The 23,116-nt window shown below is 29.0% G+C and overlaps 1 protein-coding gene across 1 annotated transcript; it reads right to left on the reverse strand.

Annotated features, from left to right (window-relative positions):
* Window positions 1-1,720: 1,720 nt before the first annotated feature.
* On the reverse strand, window positions 1,721-22,747 carry LOC136989761 (protein MTO1 homolog, mitochondrial). The gene is made up of 17 exons (XM_067288020.1): window positions 22,627-22,747; window positions 21,677-21,993; window positions 21,506-21,601; window positions 21,381-21,436; window positions 17,018-17,168; window positions 16,744-16,920; window positions 14,151-14,263; window positions 13,953-14,065; window positions 8,074-8,147; window positions 6,527-6,643; window positions 6,325-6,455; window positions 5,375-5,579; window positions 5,126-5,291; window positions 4,943-5,061; window positions 4,709-4,805; window positions 4,579-4,639; window positions 1,721-1,847 (listed from the first exon to the last, which is right to left on the reverse strand). Exons 2-17 carry the CDS (start codon window positions 21,867-21,869, stop codon window positions 1,749-1,751), a joined length of 1,968 nt encoding a protein of 655 aa, XP_067144121.1. The 5' UTR covers window positions 21,870-21,993; window positions 22,627-22,747; the 3' UTR covers window positions 1,721-1,748.
* Window positions 22,748-23,116: the final 369 nt, after the last annotated feature.

Consider the following 23,116-nt stretch of genomic DNA (forward strand, 5'->3'; position numbering starts at 1 on the left):
GAATGATGAGAATTATACACATTTAATTACGAAAATGTATAGAAATGTTAAGCCTACCTCTGAGCCAAATTACTTAATTATTAATAAGATAGTAACATTATTATAGCCTGATATAATCCGAAAATTTATTTTCTTTTAAAGCTCCACCCTGTGGGCACTAAGAGGGTCTCTTTTAGCAAGCCCATAATGGAGTGGCTGGGTAGTGAGGGACAATGCCTGACATATCTGGATGGAGCACCCGAAAAATTCCTGGGGATTTTTCGATCCCGGGTTCCCCAAGCGGTAGGCTGCCACCTTGACCGCTCAGCCATCTGTCCTATAATCCGGCAGTAAGCTTTAATCTAACAATCAAGTTTATGAATGATTATATCCATAAAGATCTACATTGATAATTTATTCACTTTATTAACAATAATGTAAATCACCAAATTTCACTACATCCACACACTACAGTATACCGTACTGTACATGTACAGTACATTATAATTAATTTACCCCTGTTCAATGTTTTCAAGAGATATATTTAGCAGTCTAAATAAAACTAAATCTGGATGATGATATTTCAGATGGGAAAGTGTGCACTTAAACTTAGTACTGTAGCACTCCTGACACTGCAAGCAACAAACATTTTATTTGTACTATACAGATCTTAGCAGTCCAGTGAACAAGGTTCAATGCAGTCCCCATTCTGAAGGTGTAAAACCAGAGTATGTGTGTTGAACAGCCAACTGTAACTGATCCTCTGCAATGCTTCTCACATGCAGTGCAATACTATCATTTGAAGTTGCCAAATTTAGTGTTCTTGATAAACCATACCTTTCAAGCATCCCCATGAATGAAACTGCTTCTGTTGCTTGCATTGTTGAAGTGTCATAGTGGCAAGTTTTAAATACTAGTTTTTTATTTATAGAAATGTTTTTAGAATGTCCTGAAATGTCGTCAAAATAAAAATTTCAATTTTAACTTTTGCCAAAGAATTTTGTGGACAGTCGGTCTAATGTGTTCAATGTTTTCCTATAGCCTTCAAACCATTTTTTTTTTTACCTTCCTTCCTCCTTTCTTATTTTAATACTCAAAATTTATTTTACAAATAATTGTATACAATCCAAATATCATATTTATCTTATAAATCTTTTTAATTTTTATACATATGAATTGTATTCTTTATAATCTGAATACAGGTATACCTCGAGTTACGTCGCTCTCGAGTTACGTCGTTCCCGATTATACGTCGTTTGTCAAAAAAGTATATGGAAAAATAAAAATCAAGTTTAAGTCAGTTTATTCGACTTTAAATCCGTCCGCCATAAACATTGAAGACGTAATATCACTAGAAAAGCGTTGAAAGCACATAAAATCATATTAAAATATGTACATTTACAGTAAATGTTAATATAATCATCATAAATCCTAGAGAACGAACCATGAAAACATCTGTGTTTCTGTGTTGTCATCTTATTTAGCAGTCTTTAAGTGCTCATTATTGGCGTTTTCTCCATTATTGGCGTTTAGTTACGACATAAGTCGAAACTACAACTTACGTCGTAACTACACAAGTAAATTCGACTTACGTCGCCTCTCCTGGAACCAATTACCGACGTAAGACGAGGTATACCTGTATATCCTTTATGTATCCTTTTGCTACTTGATAAAATTATTGTCTCAAATTTTTAGTCACTGAAGTTTTTATGCAATAATAGTTAAAAGTAAAATATATCAATAATATTCAAAATAATTTATTTATATTTCTAATTTATATTGTATTGACTCTGTTTCCTTTTCACAAATCTAAACAATGAAAAAATAGCAGTAGGTGTGATTCCTGGTATTCTACTGGCATCTCCTATCTGAAAACAAATGAAACTTTTCAGAAAAGTGTAAAATAGTAGTGAAATACTCTCTTCAAGAATATATTGAAAAATCCAACAATCCAATATCACTATTATTTTTCAAGATTAAATCAAAATCGTTACTTGAATAATTGAACAAATTAGTCAAATAATATAAAATTTGGCAGTACATTGATAAAAATTAGTTCAGACACCCAACATTTTAATAGAAAAATGTTTTTGGTTAAACAATTGATCATTCTCAACTTACAATACTAAATTAATATAAATTTCAAATATTCTACATCATTTTAATCTGTTAATTAACTCAGTTACCAAGTATACTTGAAATAAGCAGTCATTATATTCATTTACCTGATAAAAATGTAATTTTTATTTATGAAACTAGTTATTTTCAAATTAATAAATAATTAAAACCTTGTTTGTGTAAAAAATAACATTCTTAATTTCATATTATCATCAACCCTTGATTCCATTGACCTCTTAAATAAGCAATTTTGAAATCTTATCATTTCAAATATTCTTAAATTCATTTGATAGTAAAAACATGTTAAATTTGCAAAGATAACCTATAAAGATAACTTGATAACCTATGAAAGAAATTCAGTGATGTAAATATCAAATTTTAACTTTGAACTGTTATTACTAGAAAAAGCTTTTGAATGCTATGTCGTTCTTTTTGATAATTCTATTACTTTAATAAAATATTTTATAAATGTAAATTTGAGCTCTAGTTTTAATTACCTTCTTTTGTTTTTCAATCACTTCAGATAATTTTTGTGTTTTATATGATCTCATACTTGCACGTTGCTTAGTCTTTTGAACCATTGTTTCATTAATTTCACAAATTTTTGCAACATCTCTCACTGACAGAGCAATTTTTGAAAATGACTTTGATTGTCTTCTGGTTGAGTTGTGAGCTGCAAGCACATTTTCCAGTGGAACCTGGCTTTCAAGAAATGGACAATGTCTTACAGTACAATTTAACTCCATCCACCAAACTTTGGGAAATTTATAGCTCTGCTATGAAATGTCTTGGTTTTTCTGGATTTTCCAGCCATTTGTCAACAGTTGCTTTTGACAGTCTATTTCATTCATTGTTTAAAGCAACAGTGCAGTTAATTTAATAAAACTGATAATGAAATTATTTTAATTATTTGAAATTGTTGCCATGGCAACAAACAGAATTATAAATAATGAACAAAAAAGTTAACATCTTTTGAATTGTATGGCTTTCTATTGTTACAGTCCTTATTAAAAATCTAATTCACACTGTATTCCTTGGAGTGAAAATGTTTTAGAAAACACAGCTGAAGAACATTTTTGATATTAAAGTTAATGGTTTGATATAAGCATTCCTGTTTCTTATCACCTCTGCATAGATTCATATACAAAATAATTTTCTAAGTCTTCCAGATCAAAGATTTCCAAGACTTTTATAGTACTCGTATTTGATCATTACAGTACTTCTTACTCAACAATTTTGTTTTGTTATTTCATGTAAGAATTAAGTAGCCTATTACTCCTCTTTAAGGTGGGTTGTGTATCCTTGTATCATATCAGTGTGGATGACACCAACAAACTATTTCATATAAAACTGTTGATACAATGATACACAATGAATGCAATCACTCTCTTGTCAGTCTTTTGCCATCACATCAAAGGGATGATACCCAACATAAGAATGTGTACACATCTAATCAGTCTATTTCTTCGCAATTGCACACACCACAAGTCTGTGGTTATTGAATGTGTTTATATTTTGAATGGAGTGGTGTAAAAGAGGATATTATAAAATTAATTACCACGACTTATTTCTTTTAAGAACATAATGAATGTAGGTGTGTATTCCTCTTAATTTCACATGGATCTCATTGCTGCTTGAAACTAGGGATCCAAACTGAAACTTCACTCTGTTCTTGCCCTTTTAAATGGAAACGTGATATAATATATGGGATATGGAAGAAAAATAAGCCACATTGCATCATATCGTATTCCTAGATTATCAATAAGGATATGCAACAAGTCCAGTCCTATCTTTAGATTTCTTTAAAATAAACTTTCAGAAAGAATATTTATTTTAAACTATATTGAACATATATTGAACAATTGAAATTTTTTCTATAGTTATGCCACTATAAAGGTTGCTTGCAACATTACTGTTTTATTAAATAAAACTCACCTCATGTGTTGTTTGTTTTTCTAAATTACATAATTATTATTTAGAGCAGTCTTTCTCAACCTCTAATGAAGCGTCGCCCCCTTCAATTAAACCATTATGTAGTATCACCCCCTACATTTCAAAAAAAATTTTGTTGGGCGTTAGCCTCGGCCCTCAAATTCATATTGCATTGAATAGACTAGTGACTAGTATATTATTATTTGTTTAATTATTGTATGATATAACGAATAAAATATCTAATTATTCTTAATATAATGTTTTACTATATTGCCCAAAAAAAATTTTTTTTCCCCAAATATAAATTGTTACTAATTGCCATAACACGGAAAATCGCCCACATGGGGTGATATTGCCCCTGTTGAGAAACACTGATTTAGAGGCATGTCTTTGTTCTATATATGTTCTACAAGTGAACTACATATATATCTTTGATTAAAAATCAAATATAAAACTTTTTATTTCTGGCTTTTAATCAAAGATATATACAGAATAACAACATTAAACTAAGTAAAAAATAATAATTATAATAATGTATAAATAACTCACTGTTGCAGGCCTACAATCTTCCAATTTCTTTTTCTCTTCATTTGAAAGATTTAGACTAACCCTAAAAATATTTCAAAAGTTTTATTTCATAAATTTTATTAATAAATGAAAGATAAACTAATAGCCTTACAAGTTATAATCAATATCTTGTGGCAATTCCAGTTCATTCTCTTGTTGCATTTCTCTAATTTCAGCTTTCTGTTCTTTTATAGCATCTTCATAGATGGCTAAATAAGTGAATTTATTCAAAAATGAATTATAACAACTTAAAAATTTAGAGAAAAATTGGATACATCTTTTTTTGCTACTGAATTTTTGGTATTAGTGTGTTTATTAGAAAAAAATTATTTTGAGATACAATTACCTTCTACTTTCAACCTATTTATTAAATATTCATCTTTTGCAAAAGACTTCAATTCATTTGGAAAGAGTTCATATAACATATCAAATGTTACACATTCACATCGAAGTAATTCAAAAGCACTAAATTAAAATTTGAATAATTAGCAACAGAAATAAATATATCTTAATTTTACAATGTTCTTACGTTTTAAATTCATTGCGGTTTCCTACACTTTCAACATTAATTAAATTTTTCCACATTTTAATAGGTTTCATCTGAGATTTTAAAAATGAAATAGCAGAATCAAGATGATATTTAATATCACAAAACTTTTTATATCTTTCTTTTGAAACACATCCAACTTTATGTCCTGAAATATTAAAAGTTTTCATTAGTTTTAATTTGAAATAATAGAATTTACTTAAAAATTCTATTCAACAAAAATAATCAAACCTTTCTCAGTAAGTCTTAAATCAGCATTGTCTGGTCTAAGCAGTAGACGAAACTCAGCTCTACTGGTAAACATCCTGTATGGCTCGTCAGTTCCGAGTGTTGTTAAATCATTAATTAATACTCCAATATAACTTTCTGTGCGATCCACAATAAATGGATTTAGGCATTTCACCTTACATCCTGCATTTATTCCTGCTATAATACCCTATGCAATAAATAAGTAAATAAAAAGAACAACTTTTAAAATGAATATTTCTATTAATATGCAAATTTTTTATAAAACTATATTTGGTTTACATGTTAATAGAAATATTTGTTTTTCAAAAAGAAAGCTACAAGCTAATTCACTCAAGACTGAACACTCATTATGTAGACTATCTCAATGTAAAATAATAAGCTGATCATGAAACATGAACAGAGCAATCCTTTATTTCATAGTGAAGCAATCAACCAAGGTATGTTTTATATTACATGTTATTCAAATGTAACTGTGCAATCATGAGATATTGAACAAAATGTTCTGTTCCAAGTGAATCATCCTGTATAAGTCAAAGTCCAAAATTATATTCTTTCCATAAATTTGTTAATTATATGTAATATATGACAACTCTTGTGGAAATACATTATATATAATTAACTAATTTAATAATCAGATAAGACAAGTAAGGAAAGAATCACATACAATGTTGAGATTAATTAGAGTATGAGAAAGAAGTGGAAATGGAAGTCTCATTGAGAGTCTAAGTTGCTGAAGTAGGACTGAAGTAGAAGCCACATTTTCTTTGTTCACTAAATCATTTTACTTGTGTATTTGTTAAACTCCCTAAATAACTTTTGTTTGTTAAAATCATATACTTCTTTGCAAACTCCACACTCAGAAACATACACACCTAAACTAATGCAGCACACAACTATATTTGTAAAAATGCTACACAAAAGAAATTATTTACTTGAGCTGCTGCTTCTTCATAACCTGTAGTACCATTAATTTGTCCAGCTAAGAAAAGATTTTCTATTTTCAAAGTTTCTAATGATGGTTTCAATTGCCTGGGATCAATAAAGTCATATTCAACACCATATCCTAAAAATTAAACATATGCATTTTTAAAAGATTATAATTAGAAAGAAAATGTTTTATAACTTTTCAAGAACCTGGTTTAATCATTATAGCCTTTTCCAATCCAGGTATAGCATGAACCATTTCCAATTGAACATCTGGTGGAAGAGTACATGATATTCCATTTGGATATATCACATCTGATTGAAGACCTAAAAATATTCGTTTTGTGAAAAATATTGTATGCAAAGATAAAAATAACATTTTCTCAATAAATTTGATTTTCCAAAGAATATAAAGAATAAAGTATAAAAAGAGTTTTAGAAAAATCAAAAAATTGAAAAAAGCTGATTCTTCATGTTAAGAAACAAATATTGGATTATTTTAAGCAGAAATATATTTTATTAACAACATATAGAAATTGAAAACTAGGCTTTAAAACATTAAAAGGAAACAAAATGAAAATGATTAAAAACATATTTAAAAAAATTTTTTTTCTAATTATAAATCATTATTCTTAAGAAAATTCATATTGGTATAAATTATAGATTTTCTTCAATTACCTTCCAAACACTTTTGACTTAATTTTCAATTCATCAGTGCTCTATAGATTTATAACTGTTCTAAATTATGGCTATTATGAATTCATCTGATCTGTTTGCAATGAGATTGGCCAATATGCATGGAAAATGGAAAATAACATCCTAATCTTAATTATCCTTAAAAATTCAAAGGATCTAGATCAAGTTTGAAAGGAATGTTTTATAAGAGCAAAACAATACTACAGATGGCAAGGTACTTAAGGCATTAGCATAGCAGAATCAAATTCAGGCAAACAACCCAAAAATATTGTTTTGAGTGGTCGATTCTGATTATGTCAGGCTCTGTCTTTACCATCTGGCCACTAGCACTACAGGCATGGCTGAATCAATGATGGCTATGGAAAATAGACCCTCTTAGGGTAATTTGACATTGCACTAAGAGGCAGGGCAATGTCAAAAATTGAATATATAAAAATGGAAATATATGAAATGAAAAATATCTTGCTGCATATCCAAGCAATTAATAAAAAACTTTGAAATTGCCAGATTAAAAAAAACATTCCTACATATCTAAATTTTATAAAAACATTTTGAAACAAAATACTATATTACATAACATACAAGTAAAATATTTTATTTTGAAACTGGATATAGTCTTACAGATGAAATGTTTTGTCCAAATCAACAACTCAACTTTGGTTAAAAATATATAAATTGTATAAAAATGGTTGATTCCAAAGTTACTAATTAACTGCTTACATGATTTTCTAATACAGTTTTTCAACATGAAATTATTTAATCAGTATCAAATCAATTTTTCAGTACATATCTTTAAATTTTGAATTTTTCACCGAACCATTATAATTTTACATGTTTTATTATAATTTAATAATAATTTACCATGATAATCTTTTGGGGCTGAATTTTCATATCAAATTTATTTACTTTTTTCATAACAAACCAATCAAAAAAATTTAAGAAAATCAAATTTATTATTTGAATAATTTTCTCTATTATTAATATTTCAGTGATATTAAATTTAAATTATATAAACTACATTAAGTGTATACAGTATAATTGATTACATAATATTTTTTTACCTTCTGGTTCCAACCATATTTGATGTTCTCTATTTTTAAACCTAATCACTTTTGATTCAATGGATGGACAGTATCTAAAATAAAAATATACTTGTTTTTATTTGAAAATAATTTTATATAATTATAAAAGGACTTTAAATTACTAAAAAACAATTAATGAATCACAAACTTATATTCAATCAAAGCATTAAGTTGATAATATTTATTTTAATATTATCAAGTTACATAATGAATTGAAATGCAAATAAATTAAATTCAGTTTTAAACTCAATTTATGCGATTTGTGATATAACTCAAAAGCAGAAATAAACTGTTTTAATTTTTCAGGCATAATTTTAATATACTTATTATAGTTATAATAAAACAGAGAAAACACTGAGATCGGCGATCCTATAGTTGTCATCATCAGGCAAATACAGAAATTTATACAGTATTTGGCGTGAAAATCAACCCATTGATCACTTATTATAGTTTTACCAGAAATTTGCAATTGTATGAAATAAATTTGTCATGTCATTGAAAAATCATTTAAGATCAAAGATTTTGTTAATGTCAACAATAAATGGAAGAACATGTTTTTAAATTGTGTACATTAACTATTAAACATAGAATTAGATACAAATCCTATTTAAAATATATACAGTAATACCCTGAGTTATGTAACACATGACTTGCATAAATTTGCAGTTACATAAAACATAAATCTTGAGAATTGGAAAAAATTTGAGTAGAGTAACATAATTTTACAAAGAATTATTCTATTTCAAACATTCATTCATTCTCTCTCTCTTCCTTTCTTTCTTTCACACTGTATTGATTTATTACTTTATTGCTCTGCTAATCCTTTACTTTTTGATCTAATTGTAAGTATACATGCAAGTTACTGGGCACTTTATCTCGTAAATAATTCTTTAATACAAAAAAATAATAAATAATATATGTAAAGTACATGTATACTAATAAATGCAGTATTGAGTTATTAATTACGTAGTTACATTTAAGTAATTTAAAAATTTGACTTAGGTAAAATTCGAGTTATATAAAGGTTTGCAGTCTGCATTACTTACATAACTCAGGGTATCACCGTATTTAAATATTAAAATTATTTCCCATTATTTGTTTACTGTACATATTTAATCATTTAAAATCTTAAACATAAAAATACCACAAAATTAAATACCAGTTTCTTAACATAATTTTGTTTTCTGAAAATGATAATTTTATTTACTTGATTAAATTACAGTTAGTAGAGTATTGGTCTACTCTACTAACTGTAATTTTTGATTTGCAATAAATGGAAAATGTTTTCCAATGCATGTTTATTCAATAACTGAGTGACTATCAATCAATCAATCAATCAATCAAATTCAAATTTTTGTTTTAAAATAATTAGCATGTTAATTAAACATAGAAATTATTAATTTTTCTTTATATATTCAAACATGACTTTTCATTGTTATTTAATTTTTTGTGTGGGAACGCCGAGAGGTAGGACGGAGTCGTACCTCCTTTTTGTCGGCGAACAGGTCGGTAAGACCCACCCCATTGTCAAGGATGGCTAATTTTTCTGATATCCCGACTTGTCGGGATCGGGTAATTAATTGTCAGGTCAAGTGGAGGAAGTGTGTGGGTTCGACGATAAGGTTAAGGCGATATTTGAAATAACGGAGTCAGGAAAGAACAAATAAAGATTTATTTGGATAGATAACCTAGTACAGAGAATCTGCGCATCCCGTCCCTAATCACGGGAGAGAGAGAGTTCACAATTGTCGGGGGGTTCATACCTCTCGGTTATCGACAACAATCGCGGAATGTTCTTCGGCTCTGGCGGCAGCTCTGACGGTGGGCGGAAGGATCCGGCGTCTTCGGAATGGCCTTCGTATGGGACTCTGTTTCGCCGAAACGTTCGTCTTCTTCGGATGTTCAGCCACCCCGTTCTTAGATATCTCCCCCTTTATATACTCCCGGTCCCGTCCGCTACGATCACCAATCGCGACGGAGGGTGATGACTTGAGCTCCATGACGCAGCAGTGGGATCCGGAGAGGAGGGAAGCGAGTTTGACGGCGGAAGGCTGCACATCCTTTGACTTGTGATTGTTATCTTTGATTTTGATCGTTATCTCCCGAGGGGATTTGAAACAAAGAAATTTTAAAATCAGACCGGCTTAATTCGGTCCTCACATTTGATAATTCTGATTTATGATTCATTTACTTTTTTCCTGCATCAAATAGTTATTCTTTCAAAAATACAATAGAATCCACTTATTACAATCATATGTATTTTTGACAGTTGTTTATTGTTAGCAGAATTAACAAGACACAAAATAATAATACAAGCAAAATTTTTATAGTATAAATTACAATATACTATAAAAATCTCACTTAATTTAATCAGAATTTAGTTCTAGTTATCATTGTCTTCAGGTAAATAGGCATTTCTAAGCTGTCTTTTTGAATTATCAGTTTTATCATTTGGTTGACAACAATAACTATTAATGATTTTATGTTATTGGTCTTAACCAATGGTTTAAATATTAAAAACACTAATCATTTTAATCATTATTTGCTTGCAGTATAGTAGTTTAATTGTTGGAATTTCTTAATTCAATTACAGCAGAGTGTCAATTGTCTAAAGTAATCAAACAAGACAATTTAGATAATCAATTGATCATACTTGGTAGGAAAAGAATAAAAAGTTAAGTAATGTAGAAACCCAATTATTCAAGATTAATTATGGCTCCACACTACCTGAGGCAAATCTCTAAGTGGATACACTATTTTTCTTATAATTTAAAGTTTTACTCTGAAAGCACCAAGCAGGGCTGTGGAGTCAGAGTCGTGGAGTCAGAGTCATGAAGTCAGAGTTGGAGTCAGGAGGAATTTCTGGCCAGAGGACTCGGAGTCAGAAAAAATGTGTCGACTCCAACTCCAACTCCCGCATTTTAAATTTACTTTAGTTTTTTTTATTTAAATGAATTAAAATTTATTATATATTTATTAATTTTTAAAAATCTTTTTATATTTTGTTATAATTCATTTATTTTAAATACAAAATCCATCAATTTAATTTATTAAATATGTAGTGTTCTTTGTAGTGTTTGTGTTTAGTACTTAAATTATTTTGACTCGATTGAATTTAAATATTTTTAAATCATTCCTTTATTATCCCTGCTCTAAATAAGTACTCTATTTTTCTGAATGAGCCAGACTAATTGATAAGAGTTCATATTTTTCTTTTCTGAACAAGGGGATGAAGTAGCTAGATCACAGATCACACACTTTTCAGTTGGACTTAATTTTTCTGGAAGGGTAAAATTGAAGTGCAAATGCTGTTGAATATATGTAGATGTAGAATTTTATCGCACCCTTACTCCTTTTATTAAATAGTCGATAAAAATTAATTTTTTAATACAAATAAATATTAATGTAAGTTAAATATTAAAATTACTAACTACGAAAGCAGTTTTTTCAAACTCCAATGGTCCATAAAACAAAGACAAGTGTAAATTACAAAATGAATTTATTCCCAAAAGTTAGGTACAAACATGGTTACTTTTCGACATAATCACTGCGAGGATTGAGGCATTTGTCATATCTGTAGACGAGCTTTTCCATCCCTTTGTCATAGAATGTTGCCGCTAATGAATTGAGATGGCCTTAACAACGTTGTTTTGAAGATCGTCATTAGTTCATTCAGCTAGCAAGGCAGTCTCAAACGTCTGCCTTGCTAGCTGTTTTCAGTTCAGGAAAGAGATGGAAGTCTTCACACATTAAAAAGTTTTAAGCTGGGTGGAAGTCTGAAAGGTGGAAGTCTTCACCATCTTTAAACACCCAGCATATAGCCCCGATTTAGTGCTGAGTGACTTCCACCTCTTTCCTGAACAGGAAAAGTGGCTGGGAGGGCAGAGGTTCAAGACTAATCATGATCTTCAAAAAAACGTTAGGGCCCATCGCAAGTGATTGGCAACAACATTCTATGACAAGAATAGAAAAGCTCGTGCAGATATAAATTTCTCAATCTTCATGGTGATTATGTCAAAAAGTAACCATGTCTGTACCTAACTTTTGGTAATAAATTCATTTTATTATTTACACTTGTCTTTTTTTTATGGACCATCAGAGCTTGGAAAAAAAACAGCCTACATATAAAAGTATTTGGGTAAATGCCCAGGGCTCCTTTTAGAATTTAAAGTAGGGTACCCCTCTATGAGTGCCTCTGTCCCCCATAAAATGACTTGGTATTTAATTTTGCCGGAGTCAGAGTCGGCCTACTAAAATTATCAAGTCAAGAGTAGGAGTCAGATTCGAGTGTTTTTTTACCAACTTCGCAGCCCTGGCACCAAGTACATAAATATTGTAGTACTTTTAACCTCAACTGTACAAAACAAATGACTTTTTTAAACTCTTTCCATCTTGTGGACACCAAAGGATTTTCCCTGTGTCTATCACAGGTTTAGCCAGACCCAAAACGAGGGCAACCAAGTGATGAGGGATGAAGACAACATATTCAGGACAAACCACTCATGAAAAATGATAATAATTTGATTAAAAAGCATTGTGGAAAAGAAGAAAGAAATTGGTATAAAACAAACTCTACAGAACATTAAAAAGTTTAAAACAATAATATGTATTACAAAATGATTTGTTTCTGTTATCTTTTATCATTTAACTTCAATGTAAGATAAACCATTCATATTAAATGGAACTATTTTTATTTTTAAAACTAATGTACATAGAATTTAATTTAATAAATGATGTAAAAGATGTTCAAGTGTATGTATGATTAAATTCACAAAGCTATAAAAAAAGCAGTTTAAAAGTGATACCATATAAACTTTTTATATTCATAATTTTTATTCCAAAATGTCCATAGCCATCCATTTTATCCAAGTTTACAGTTATCCAAGGTAATATTTGTCAGGATAATCGGGATTCTACTGCACCTTAAGTAAACTAAATATAAACATATATTTTAATTTTAGTACAATAATAAAAAAATATGCTAAGGCATAGAAATTTAATGCATTTGAAGCCTGTGATTTAGGAATCCTGCTTTTCTATTTGTGCTGTATGTATAAAACCTAACAGTAGAATAATAATGAGACAGCTCAACAGTGGATCTAACATAAGATGACCAACAATTTTTATTATATAAAAACTTTGTAATTTCTGGAATCAGTGTTCTCTGATGTTGATTTTAGTTAATTGATTTTCAGATAATTGAAGCTGTACTGTACATGTTAAAGACAGCATTGCAAAATATCAGCAGGCAAACAACACAGAATGAATCACTATTACTTAATAACAACAATAATAATTACAGTAATAAATCTTCAAGTTATACATTTTACAATTGTTGTAACATGTCCTTTTAATGTCAGGCTCAATAAAACCAGAATTGACTAATTGTGATATGTATTTATCCTGCATAATGTTATCATTATCAGTTAGTCCCAAGTGATGGTCAGAAGCAAACTCTATTATATTTTTAATTTAATTTTAAAATTATTTATATTTTCAACACCTAACAAAAAATATTTAATTTATTAAGTTTTTTATTTTGTATTTCATAATTGTCTAATCTATAGTTTTCACATAGTTTCAATCATAATACAGTTTGATCCTATTCTTTCACATTATTGTACGAAATGATAAATTTTTATATTTTTATTTTTAAAAAAATAAAAATATGAGAATTTATCATTCTTAATAAACAAGATATAATTTTAATTACTTGAATATTGAAAGGAAAAAGAATTAAAATGAATTTGTGAAAACACACATATACAAAAAATTAAAATTTTTTTGAATATTTACAATTATTGAATTAAGTATATTGTTTATTATATTAGATAAATAAGCATAACAAATACTTTTACCTAGGTCCTCGAATTTCTTCTTTAATATGAGAACTAAGATGAAGATTGTCCATAACAATTTTAACAACTTCTGGAGTAGTGTAAGTCATATATGTCAATACTTGTTTTTCAGGCTAATAATTAATAATATTTTAAAATAATAAAAATTTATATTTCATAATTAACTTTTTATAAAAAAGATAAAATTTTGAAAATTGCCTCTATCCAAACTTTTTCATTCACAAAAGAAAATGGTTGAGGAGGATTATCAGCATATTTCAATTCTGTAACTGAGAAGTCAATACTCTGTTTTTCTAGTCTTGGTGGTGTTCCTAAAAGAAATAATTTTAATATTTTGAATTAGAACTTTCAAACTCAATTCGGTTTCTTAAATTTAAATGAATATAAAATTTTGGGATGGCATTTCAGAGCATTAATTTTTACTAGGAATTAATAATAATTAAAACAAATTTAATAGTAGAAAATATCAAAAATATAATAAAAATTAAGATTTTAATTAATTTTTGTATACAATTTAATATTTTATTCATTTATCACTGATAAACAACTAATAAATTAATATACAGTAATTCAACATTTAACAAAACTTCTATGAGAAAGTTTATCTTGTACTCATATGTTAAAGTGTTGTTTAATTTTGTAAAAGAATATGCACTTATATGCTTCTAAAGAATTAAAAACACTTTCTAAACAAGTTCTCTTTTACACACTGTTTTTTAGCCTTACAATAGAACATATAAAGTCTGAATAAATAATATAGCATTAGATACGGCCATAAACTTTTTCTTTTCATTTTATATATGTGGCAAGTCTGAAAAGTAAAGATATAATGGTTAGTATTCATTCAAAACATTTTTATTTAACCAAAAGTCCACTATACCTTATTTACTGATATGTGTGTTATTTTTTTACATAATTACCACCATTATCCAAACAGTTGTTAAGTCTTGGTACTAGTTTCAGTATTCCAAAATTACAGAGTTCTACCGCTTGCTGCCAAAACCACATTACAACTTCATTTTTGATCTCATCATCATCGCAGAAGTGTTGTCCAGCAAGATGTTTCTTCAGATAAAAAAACAATGGAAATCACTGGGAGCAAAGTCTGGGCTGTATGGTAGATGGTCAAAAACTTTGCATTTGAATCACTTGAGAAACATTTTGGTGACAATCATTGTGTAAGCTCAAGCACTGTCATGAAGAAGGCAGACAATAATTGTCAACATTTCCCTCATTTGTTTTGAATGGCACATCAAAGGCATTGCAAGGTTTGGCAATATGCAGCTGCATTAATTACAGGGTCAGCAGTGGCATAGCAAGGGGGGGCAAGGGGGTGTATCATGCACCGGGCGCCACTCACAGAGGGGTGCCCAAATGGTCTCCAAGACAAACTATATATGTTTCTGGAGGGGAAGGGGAAGCATTAATAAAGTGTTGTGCCCCGGGCACCAGTTATGTTTGCCATGCCACTGGGGAGTATGAAGTCAATCAGAAGAATGTCTTTTCTGTTCCAGAAAACAGAAGTCATGACATTTTTACTGAAATTGAAGTTTTGAATTTCTTGGGTTTTTGGGAATAAGTGTGGTACCATTGCAGTGATTTTTGCTTGGATTCAGGAGTATGATGGTAAATCCAAGTTTCGTCACCAACCACAATGTGTCATCTCTTATGTGTGCATAAAATGTGAGGAAATCGAGTGCAAAGCCCATCCATTTTGTTTTGTTTGTCCATTAACATTTTGGGTACCCAGAATACACAATTTCCTGTATCCTAATATTATAGTCACAGCTTCATGAAGTATGGACTTAGACACTTCCAGAACAATTTCATGCAATTCTCTTATTGTGAGATGCCATTTGCATGAAATGCTTCCTCAGTTCTTTAAAGTAGTTCATTAGAGATCACAGAGAGCCTACAATTCCTGTGTTTGTCATGAACACAGTCTCTCCTCCAGAAAATGCACAGCATCATTTTCTTATATTTTGTTAATTCACAATGTTCTCATAAATAATAACAATTTGTCTGTGAATATCTGCTGGGCACTTTACACCTTTCGCATTGAGAAAACATATGATGGAGTGCACTTTGGCAGGATTCTGAATCAGCACAGCCATTGTACTACTTGAACTAGACTTAGCGTAGTAATGATGAATGATCACAAAAAGAGCATGAAAGGTCAAGCTCAAATAGACTGTTGTCAAAGTATGTACTAAAACATTAGCTTTCTGTTTATACACAATGTATCTTTACTTTTCAGACACACCTTGTATTTAGATAAAATAAAATAGTATGAATAATAAAAAGTAACAGGTTTATCAATCATGTAAAAGTAAACAATTTTCTGTATGAAAATGGCTTCTTATTGAGGACTAATAGTATATCATTTCAGGACATCTAGGCACTAAAAAAAATTATATAAATTATAATTTTTATAAGTATTTACATGATTTTTAGTATTTAAATGTCCTACTTAAATATCATTTGCTATTAGGTCAATAAAAAATTAAAGTAGAAGGTATTATCTGGATATAATATTGCTAAATTTAAAAAAAATTAATTTTAAAAACAGATAGACATTTAATATCTTCTGCATTACAACAGTTTGTGTCAATTTTTCATTATAATTTTTACTTTTAAAATTAATTATATGATTAATTATAATGATTATATTCATGTGTTTAAATATCAATAAAACTTATTTTAGAAATTTCATTTAATCCTCACATCATTTGATCATTTATTTTTATTATTTCAAATGAATATCAATTTAAAAATCAAAACTTTTATTTACCAGTTTTTAATCTCCCTAATTTAAATTCAGCTCTCTCTAATGTTTTAGCTAGTCCAATAGCAGGTTCATCACCCATTCTTCCAGCTGGAAAACTTTCTAATCCAATATTAATTTGTCCACGTAAAAATGTCCCTGTAGTTATTACAACTGTTTTACCACAAATCTCTTCCTTATTTGCTAAAGAAAACATTAATTTATTAATATAAAATACAAAAACACAAAAATAATATCATCAATAATTGTATTTTAATTCCTATGAAACTAAAGTAATTACCTAATACTATACCATGACATTTCAATCCATTTATGTTTTCAATTATTAGATCTTCAACAGAACCAGCAAGTACTGTCAAATTTGGATAAGAAAATATTTCTTTTTGTAAATGCTTTTTATATAAGGCACGGTCAATTTGAGCCCGAGGACCCTAAAAATAGCCATAAACTTTTATTTAAGATTTTCAACAATATACCTAAAATTTAATAAAAATTCTATTAACAGAAACTCTATCTAGCAATGAATAGAAATGATTTCATGCTTATGAGAGAGAAAATATAATTGTCATATTATAATATACATAAAAAATTATGTAAAGATTATGTAATCTGTATAATACTTTGTATTATATTGTAATTATTTAATTGACATAATTATTAAAATTATTAAATGTATTTCTATGTACTTTCAGGTGAAAATAATAAAAAAACAATCAATTTTATTATAAAGTGTACATATAAAAGTCAAGAAATATCATCACACACACAGAAATGTCTTATGATAATTTTTCCCATAAACTTCAAACAACTTGTAAAATTAATTTTACATACCATGTTTATTTTATAAACAATGTGCTGTTTAGAGTTGCACCAATAAGCAAATTGATTGATTACCAATTATTTATTGGGATATGGGGTTCTAAATTCACAGCTGCTGGCACCAATTTTTCTTCACCTCCAAAGTTTGCATATTTACTAATAGATGAAGAATACCAAGTTATATTGGACTGGACTAATATGAATAATAATAGGCTTATTCTATTGTTGTTACTAATCTCTGGAATAGAACCAAATCATGATCTCTTGCAGAAATCTCCAATAAAAAGAGGAAGACCACCACTAAATCATCAAAAATTACTGACTAATAATATCAAATCATCAGAGCTAGAAACAAGTCTTAACACTGAATATACAGAACCAAAAAGAACAGAAACGTTAATGCAAACAGGTGAGTTAATTAATTTAACCTCCTCACAAGAACAATTACCTACGGAACAAACAGTGAATTCAACATCAAAAATAAAGCAAAAAAGAACATACTAAAAACATAGAAAGATAATGAAAAAGCAACAGTGAGAGACAACATGAACACATAAGGTGTGTTTCAAATTTATACGGACACGAAAAAATTAAAGTGAAACACAAATTTGCTGCATTAAGTGACAAATGTTTTATTAAAAATAATATGGATTTACATGTTTCTACACTGCAAAAGAAGAATTTTAATCAAACATTAACATTTTGTCACTGAAAATAATGTTTATGAAACTCTTACACAAAAAAACTGTTACATATTTATCCGGACAGGTTTCAAATTGCAAAGTTTTCTTACAATTTAATGGCCAATGTAACCACCATTTAACTTAATTACATTAAATACTCGATTAGGCATTGTTTCAATTAGATTCTGAAGGAATTCAATCTTAAGTTTATCCCAAGCATCTGAAATTGCTGCCTTCAAATCATGAATTGTGGAGAACTGCTTTCCATTGGCATAAACTGTATGAACCATCATCCCCCAAAGATTTTCCATCGGATTCAGGTCAGGGCTTCTAGCAGGCCATGTCATCAGATTAATATTTTTATGTTTAAACCACATTTTTGTTGATTTAGAGGCATGCACAGGGGCATTGTCTTGTTGAAAGATCCAATTTGGTCCACAAATATTTGGTCCAGCTTCCAATAAATGATCTTCAAGCATGCCTTGATACTTCTTTGAATTCATTCTTTGAGTTATAAATGCTAAATCTGTGGTTCTGTTGAATCCAAACGCACCCCACACCATTATTGATCCCCCACCCATTTGGCATTTTGAAAAAATTTGTTTTTCGGTTCTTAAATCATGCCAATAATACTTCTCGGACCATCTAAGTTGAATTTTTTTTCATCACTGAACAAAACTTCAATCCATTCTTCGGACCATGTCATGTGTTTTTGTGCCCAATCAAGTCTGTCACTTTTGTGCTTTAATGAAAGTGGTGGCATTACGGCTTTTTTTCTGAATTTTAACATTGGAGATGTATTTAAAACTCTCCACACTGTTGTGCTGCTACAAGGCAAGTCTAATTCTTTTTTTATTTTTCTTACTGATGTTTCTTTTGTGGAGCAAACCTTGATGATTTGTCTACAACCTCGAGGAGTAAGCTTGGGTTTTGGACCTGTCTTGAATTTTGATACATCCTTACCACGTCTTTTTGATAAATAATCACCAACAGTTGATTTTGAACGATTTATATATGCTGCAATTTCTCTTATTGACTTGCCTTGTGATTTATAGGCATCAATCTTCCCTTTTTCATAATCAGATAAATTCTTTGTTCATTTTAGAACATTGAACAACATAAAGAATTTGTATTACAATTAGATATGTAAGCTAATTTGCATATTTCAATGCTTGAAACTAAACAATATTCTGTTTAAGTCATAAAATGAGTGCCTGTCCGGATAAATATGTAACAGTTTTTTTGTACAAGAGTTTCATAAACATTATTTTCAGTGACAAAATGTTAATGTTTGATTAAAATTTTCTTTTGCAGTGTAGAAACATGTAAATCCATATTATTTTTAATAAAACATTTGTCACTTAATGCAGCAAATTTGTGTTTCACTTTAATTTTTTCGTGTCCATATAAATTTGAAACACACCTTAACAGATTGCATTTTGAGCTTCAGGTGCATTTTTTCACTGTGTACACAGTTCAAACTTCAAAACATCATTCAAACTCTGAGGCAAATTTTTATCAAATTTTGTGTTCAAACTCTGAAGTGTTTGAAGTACAAGGTACTGTTGTAATATATTATGATATTTCATAATTAATCAGCTACCATTTGAGACCATATGATGACAGAATTAGGCAATTTTACTGCAATTTCTACTTTTCATTGTCATTGACAGTGTAATTCAACAAAGAAACCTTCTGTATACAACACATCCCACATTCTGTATCTACATGTAGGTTTCTATTTTGTTTAATCATTGTGTAATTAACAAGGGGTTTAATCTGAGTACTAATTGGAGTCAAATTTTCTTAAGCTTAAAAGTTCTCATTACAAATATCCTATGAAGATGCCAGATATATAGTGTTTCACAGTGTTTTTAGATACATCCAGAAAAGAAAACTTATACCATTCCAAGTAAAAAAATTTCTATGGTCATCATATGCTTTTTCAAAAGTAGAAAATTAAAAATATTTCTAAAATATTGAAAGACTGAATAATTCAGTATGTCATGGAAACAAAAACAATTGCAACCAGAAGCACTTATTTCATGTATAAAAAAATTTACTGTTAAATTTTAATTTATAGTAATGAGTTTTTCTATTTGTTTGAAATGAAATATAATTTATTTTTAAAATATCAATATGAATAAAATTTGTTTTTGATGGCTACATATCTATAATAATAATAATAATAATCTTAATCATAATAAAAAACAAGAATGGATAATTATCAAAGCTAATTAATCAGCCAAAATGCTGATATTGATTAATCCATAAAATGGCTGATTTACCGATTATCTGCCAATTAATCGGTGCAACCCCAGTGCTGTTTATAACTTTTTCATCTTGCAGCTGAGCTGTTTATTAGAGTATACTTATTATAGGGCAACTATTATTACTATTCTTTAGGAATTGAGTGCAACTATTAATGAAATAAATCCAATAATTTTTTTTCAATTTATTATTATTTAAATTATAATGCAACACTCAACACATTCTCACTTTATCTCAATATATAGTAAGAGTGAAAATGCTGAATAGAATGTGCTATTTTTCATTTTAAAATAAGCCTCATTTCCTCCAAAGGACAACATGCTTACTTTTAGAGGGTATCATCTATAACTTTTTTATCTTCTACTGCACTTTTATTAGAAGGCACTGTTTATTTGAATAAATACTATTATTTGCCATTTTAACAATTATTAATCTATATTACAGAAAAAACTGTCATGTTTAATAACATAATATCTGGTAAATTTTCTAATGTGCATTCATATTTACTTATTTTAGAAAAATATTTTTGTTGTTGTTTATAGTCTTTAATTCTTGAGATATGATTTTTTAATATGGCCATAACTTAATTAATTATATAGTATTTTATATGGTTACTGTATAATTATTTAAATATATTTTTAGAATAATAAGGTAACCATGAGCCTTCTATTTACATAATCTGTTCTGAAGACGATGACTGTAATCACTAAAAATTTTAAACATTAAACAAATTTTTGATTTATTAATGAAAATCTTGTAATGTTACTCAATTGGAATAGAGAGTTTAGAAAAATAATTAGTTATTGCATAGCAAAAGATCTTCATTTTCAAACATTAATTTATAAAGAAAAAAAAAAGCATTTTATTTACCCAAACAGCGGGACCTTTCCTTTTATTTAAAACTTTATAATGAATTCCCGATTTGTCTGTAAAGAAATCAAAGCTAAATAAATCAAACCAAACAATATAAACTCATATTTTAAACTAAAACCAACCACAAATACGAGCACACATTCCATCGAGAGCATCGATCTCTTTCATCAGATGACCTTTTCCAATTCCTCCAAACGACGGATTACACGACATTTCCCCTATAATTTATACAAAAGTTTTCATAGTTACTTTTACAAAAATTTTATTTTAAAAAATACAATAAATAAATTTACCGATCGTTTCTAATTTATGGGTGAGAAGAAGCGTTTTACAGCCCATCCTAGCGGAGGCCGTAGCGGCTTCAGTGCCAGCATGTCCGCCTCCCACGACAATAACATCATACGCAGAATTATTTGAAAAGTATCTAGCACTTGTATAAATGAAGGTGAAAACCTTTGAGGAGGCATTCCTTATGAAAGTAATCATGATGTTACCCTTTGCAATAAATTTTGTGGTATATCATTTGAATGAAAACATAGCTTCATAAATCGATGTTTTTGTTGCTAGTATACAATTATAATTTTCGAAAATACCAATCTAACACACATTTCTAGAAAAACAAGAGATATATTCGTTACTTTAAAACATAAAAATCTTAATAATTATAATTAATGATATCAGTAATGTAATATATATGTATGTATATATATATATATATGTGTGTATATGTAAGTCCTATGTAATTACAACATAAAGATTAAAATAGTGATGCGATTCAAATTGTATATGATAGAACAGTGTCAGTACACACTACCATCATTTTGATGCATGTTTGAGAAAGGAAGCTCTATGCCAATATCTCTGCATATCTCATTAAACTGATATTGCGTTTTCGTGTTATACTGCGATTGTCAGCAACGATTTTAAACATAATGTACTGTACTGTACATTCTCTTCAATCTTAATTCAGGTAAGCAAAAATATTAGCGTCAGCGCACGTTGTAGATCGTGTTTCTCATATTAAACATGGAGTCGAAATGATGAGAGTGCTATTACATTTTGGAATCACTGTTATTTTTACTCTGTAGATCATGATCACATAACACTGTTAAAAGTATGCTACATTATTTGATTAAAGTTCAAAAATATAATTCATATTAGTCGTCCATAAAACTATCTTTTTATGAATAAACAAGGAAAGAAAACAAAATACAATATATTAGAGATGATGAACGATAGTTACATTTTCTAATTAATATAACAACTAAATATATTCTTATTCTTCTAATATTACACGAACTCCAAATATTTCAAACACATGTTTAAATGTCGTTTCAATGAGTTAGCGATCGCAGCGCCAAACATATTTATTTTTAACTGTAAGATACCGTATTGTTTTGTAAATATAACACCTCACAAGTAAAAACTGAATCAATAATTATATTATTTTTTCCTATTAATTAAAAATGATCCTGACTCAAAATTCTAATGTGGATCTCTTTCTCTCCCAAACCCAATCCCCGCTAGTGTTTCCCCCCACCAGTGGCCAAGCGGTCTTTGTCCCTGAACACTGGAAGTTCGGTCGTGGGTTCGCGTCTCGCCAGGACGGGATGGCCACGTGGAGTTTTCTGGGTTTCTTACACGTCTCTAACATCTAAATAGGGGCCAGTTACCCTTAAAAGATATCCCGAAGGCATTCTTTCTCCCGCGCGCGTATGGCCATTCCATCTAAA

This window comes from Centruroides vittatus, unplaced genomic scaffold (genome assembly GCF_030686945.1).
Source record: "Centruroides vittatus isolate TY-2023 unplaced genomic scaffold, ASM3068694v2 scaffold_769, whole genome shotgun sequence".
NCBI classification, from domain to species: Eukaryota; Metazoa; Arthropoda; class Arachnida; order Scorpiones; family Buthidae; genus Centruroides; species Centruroides vittatus.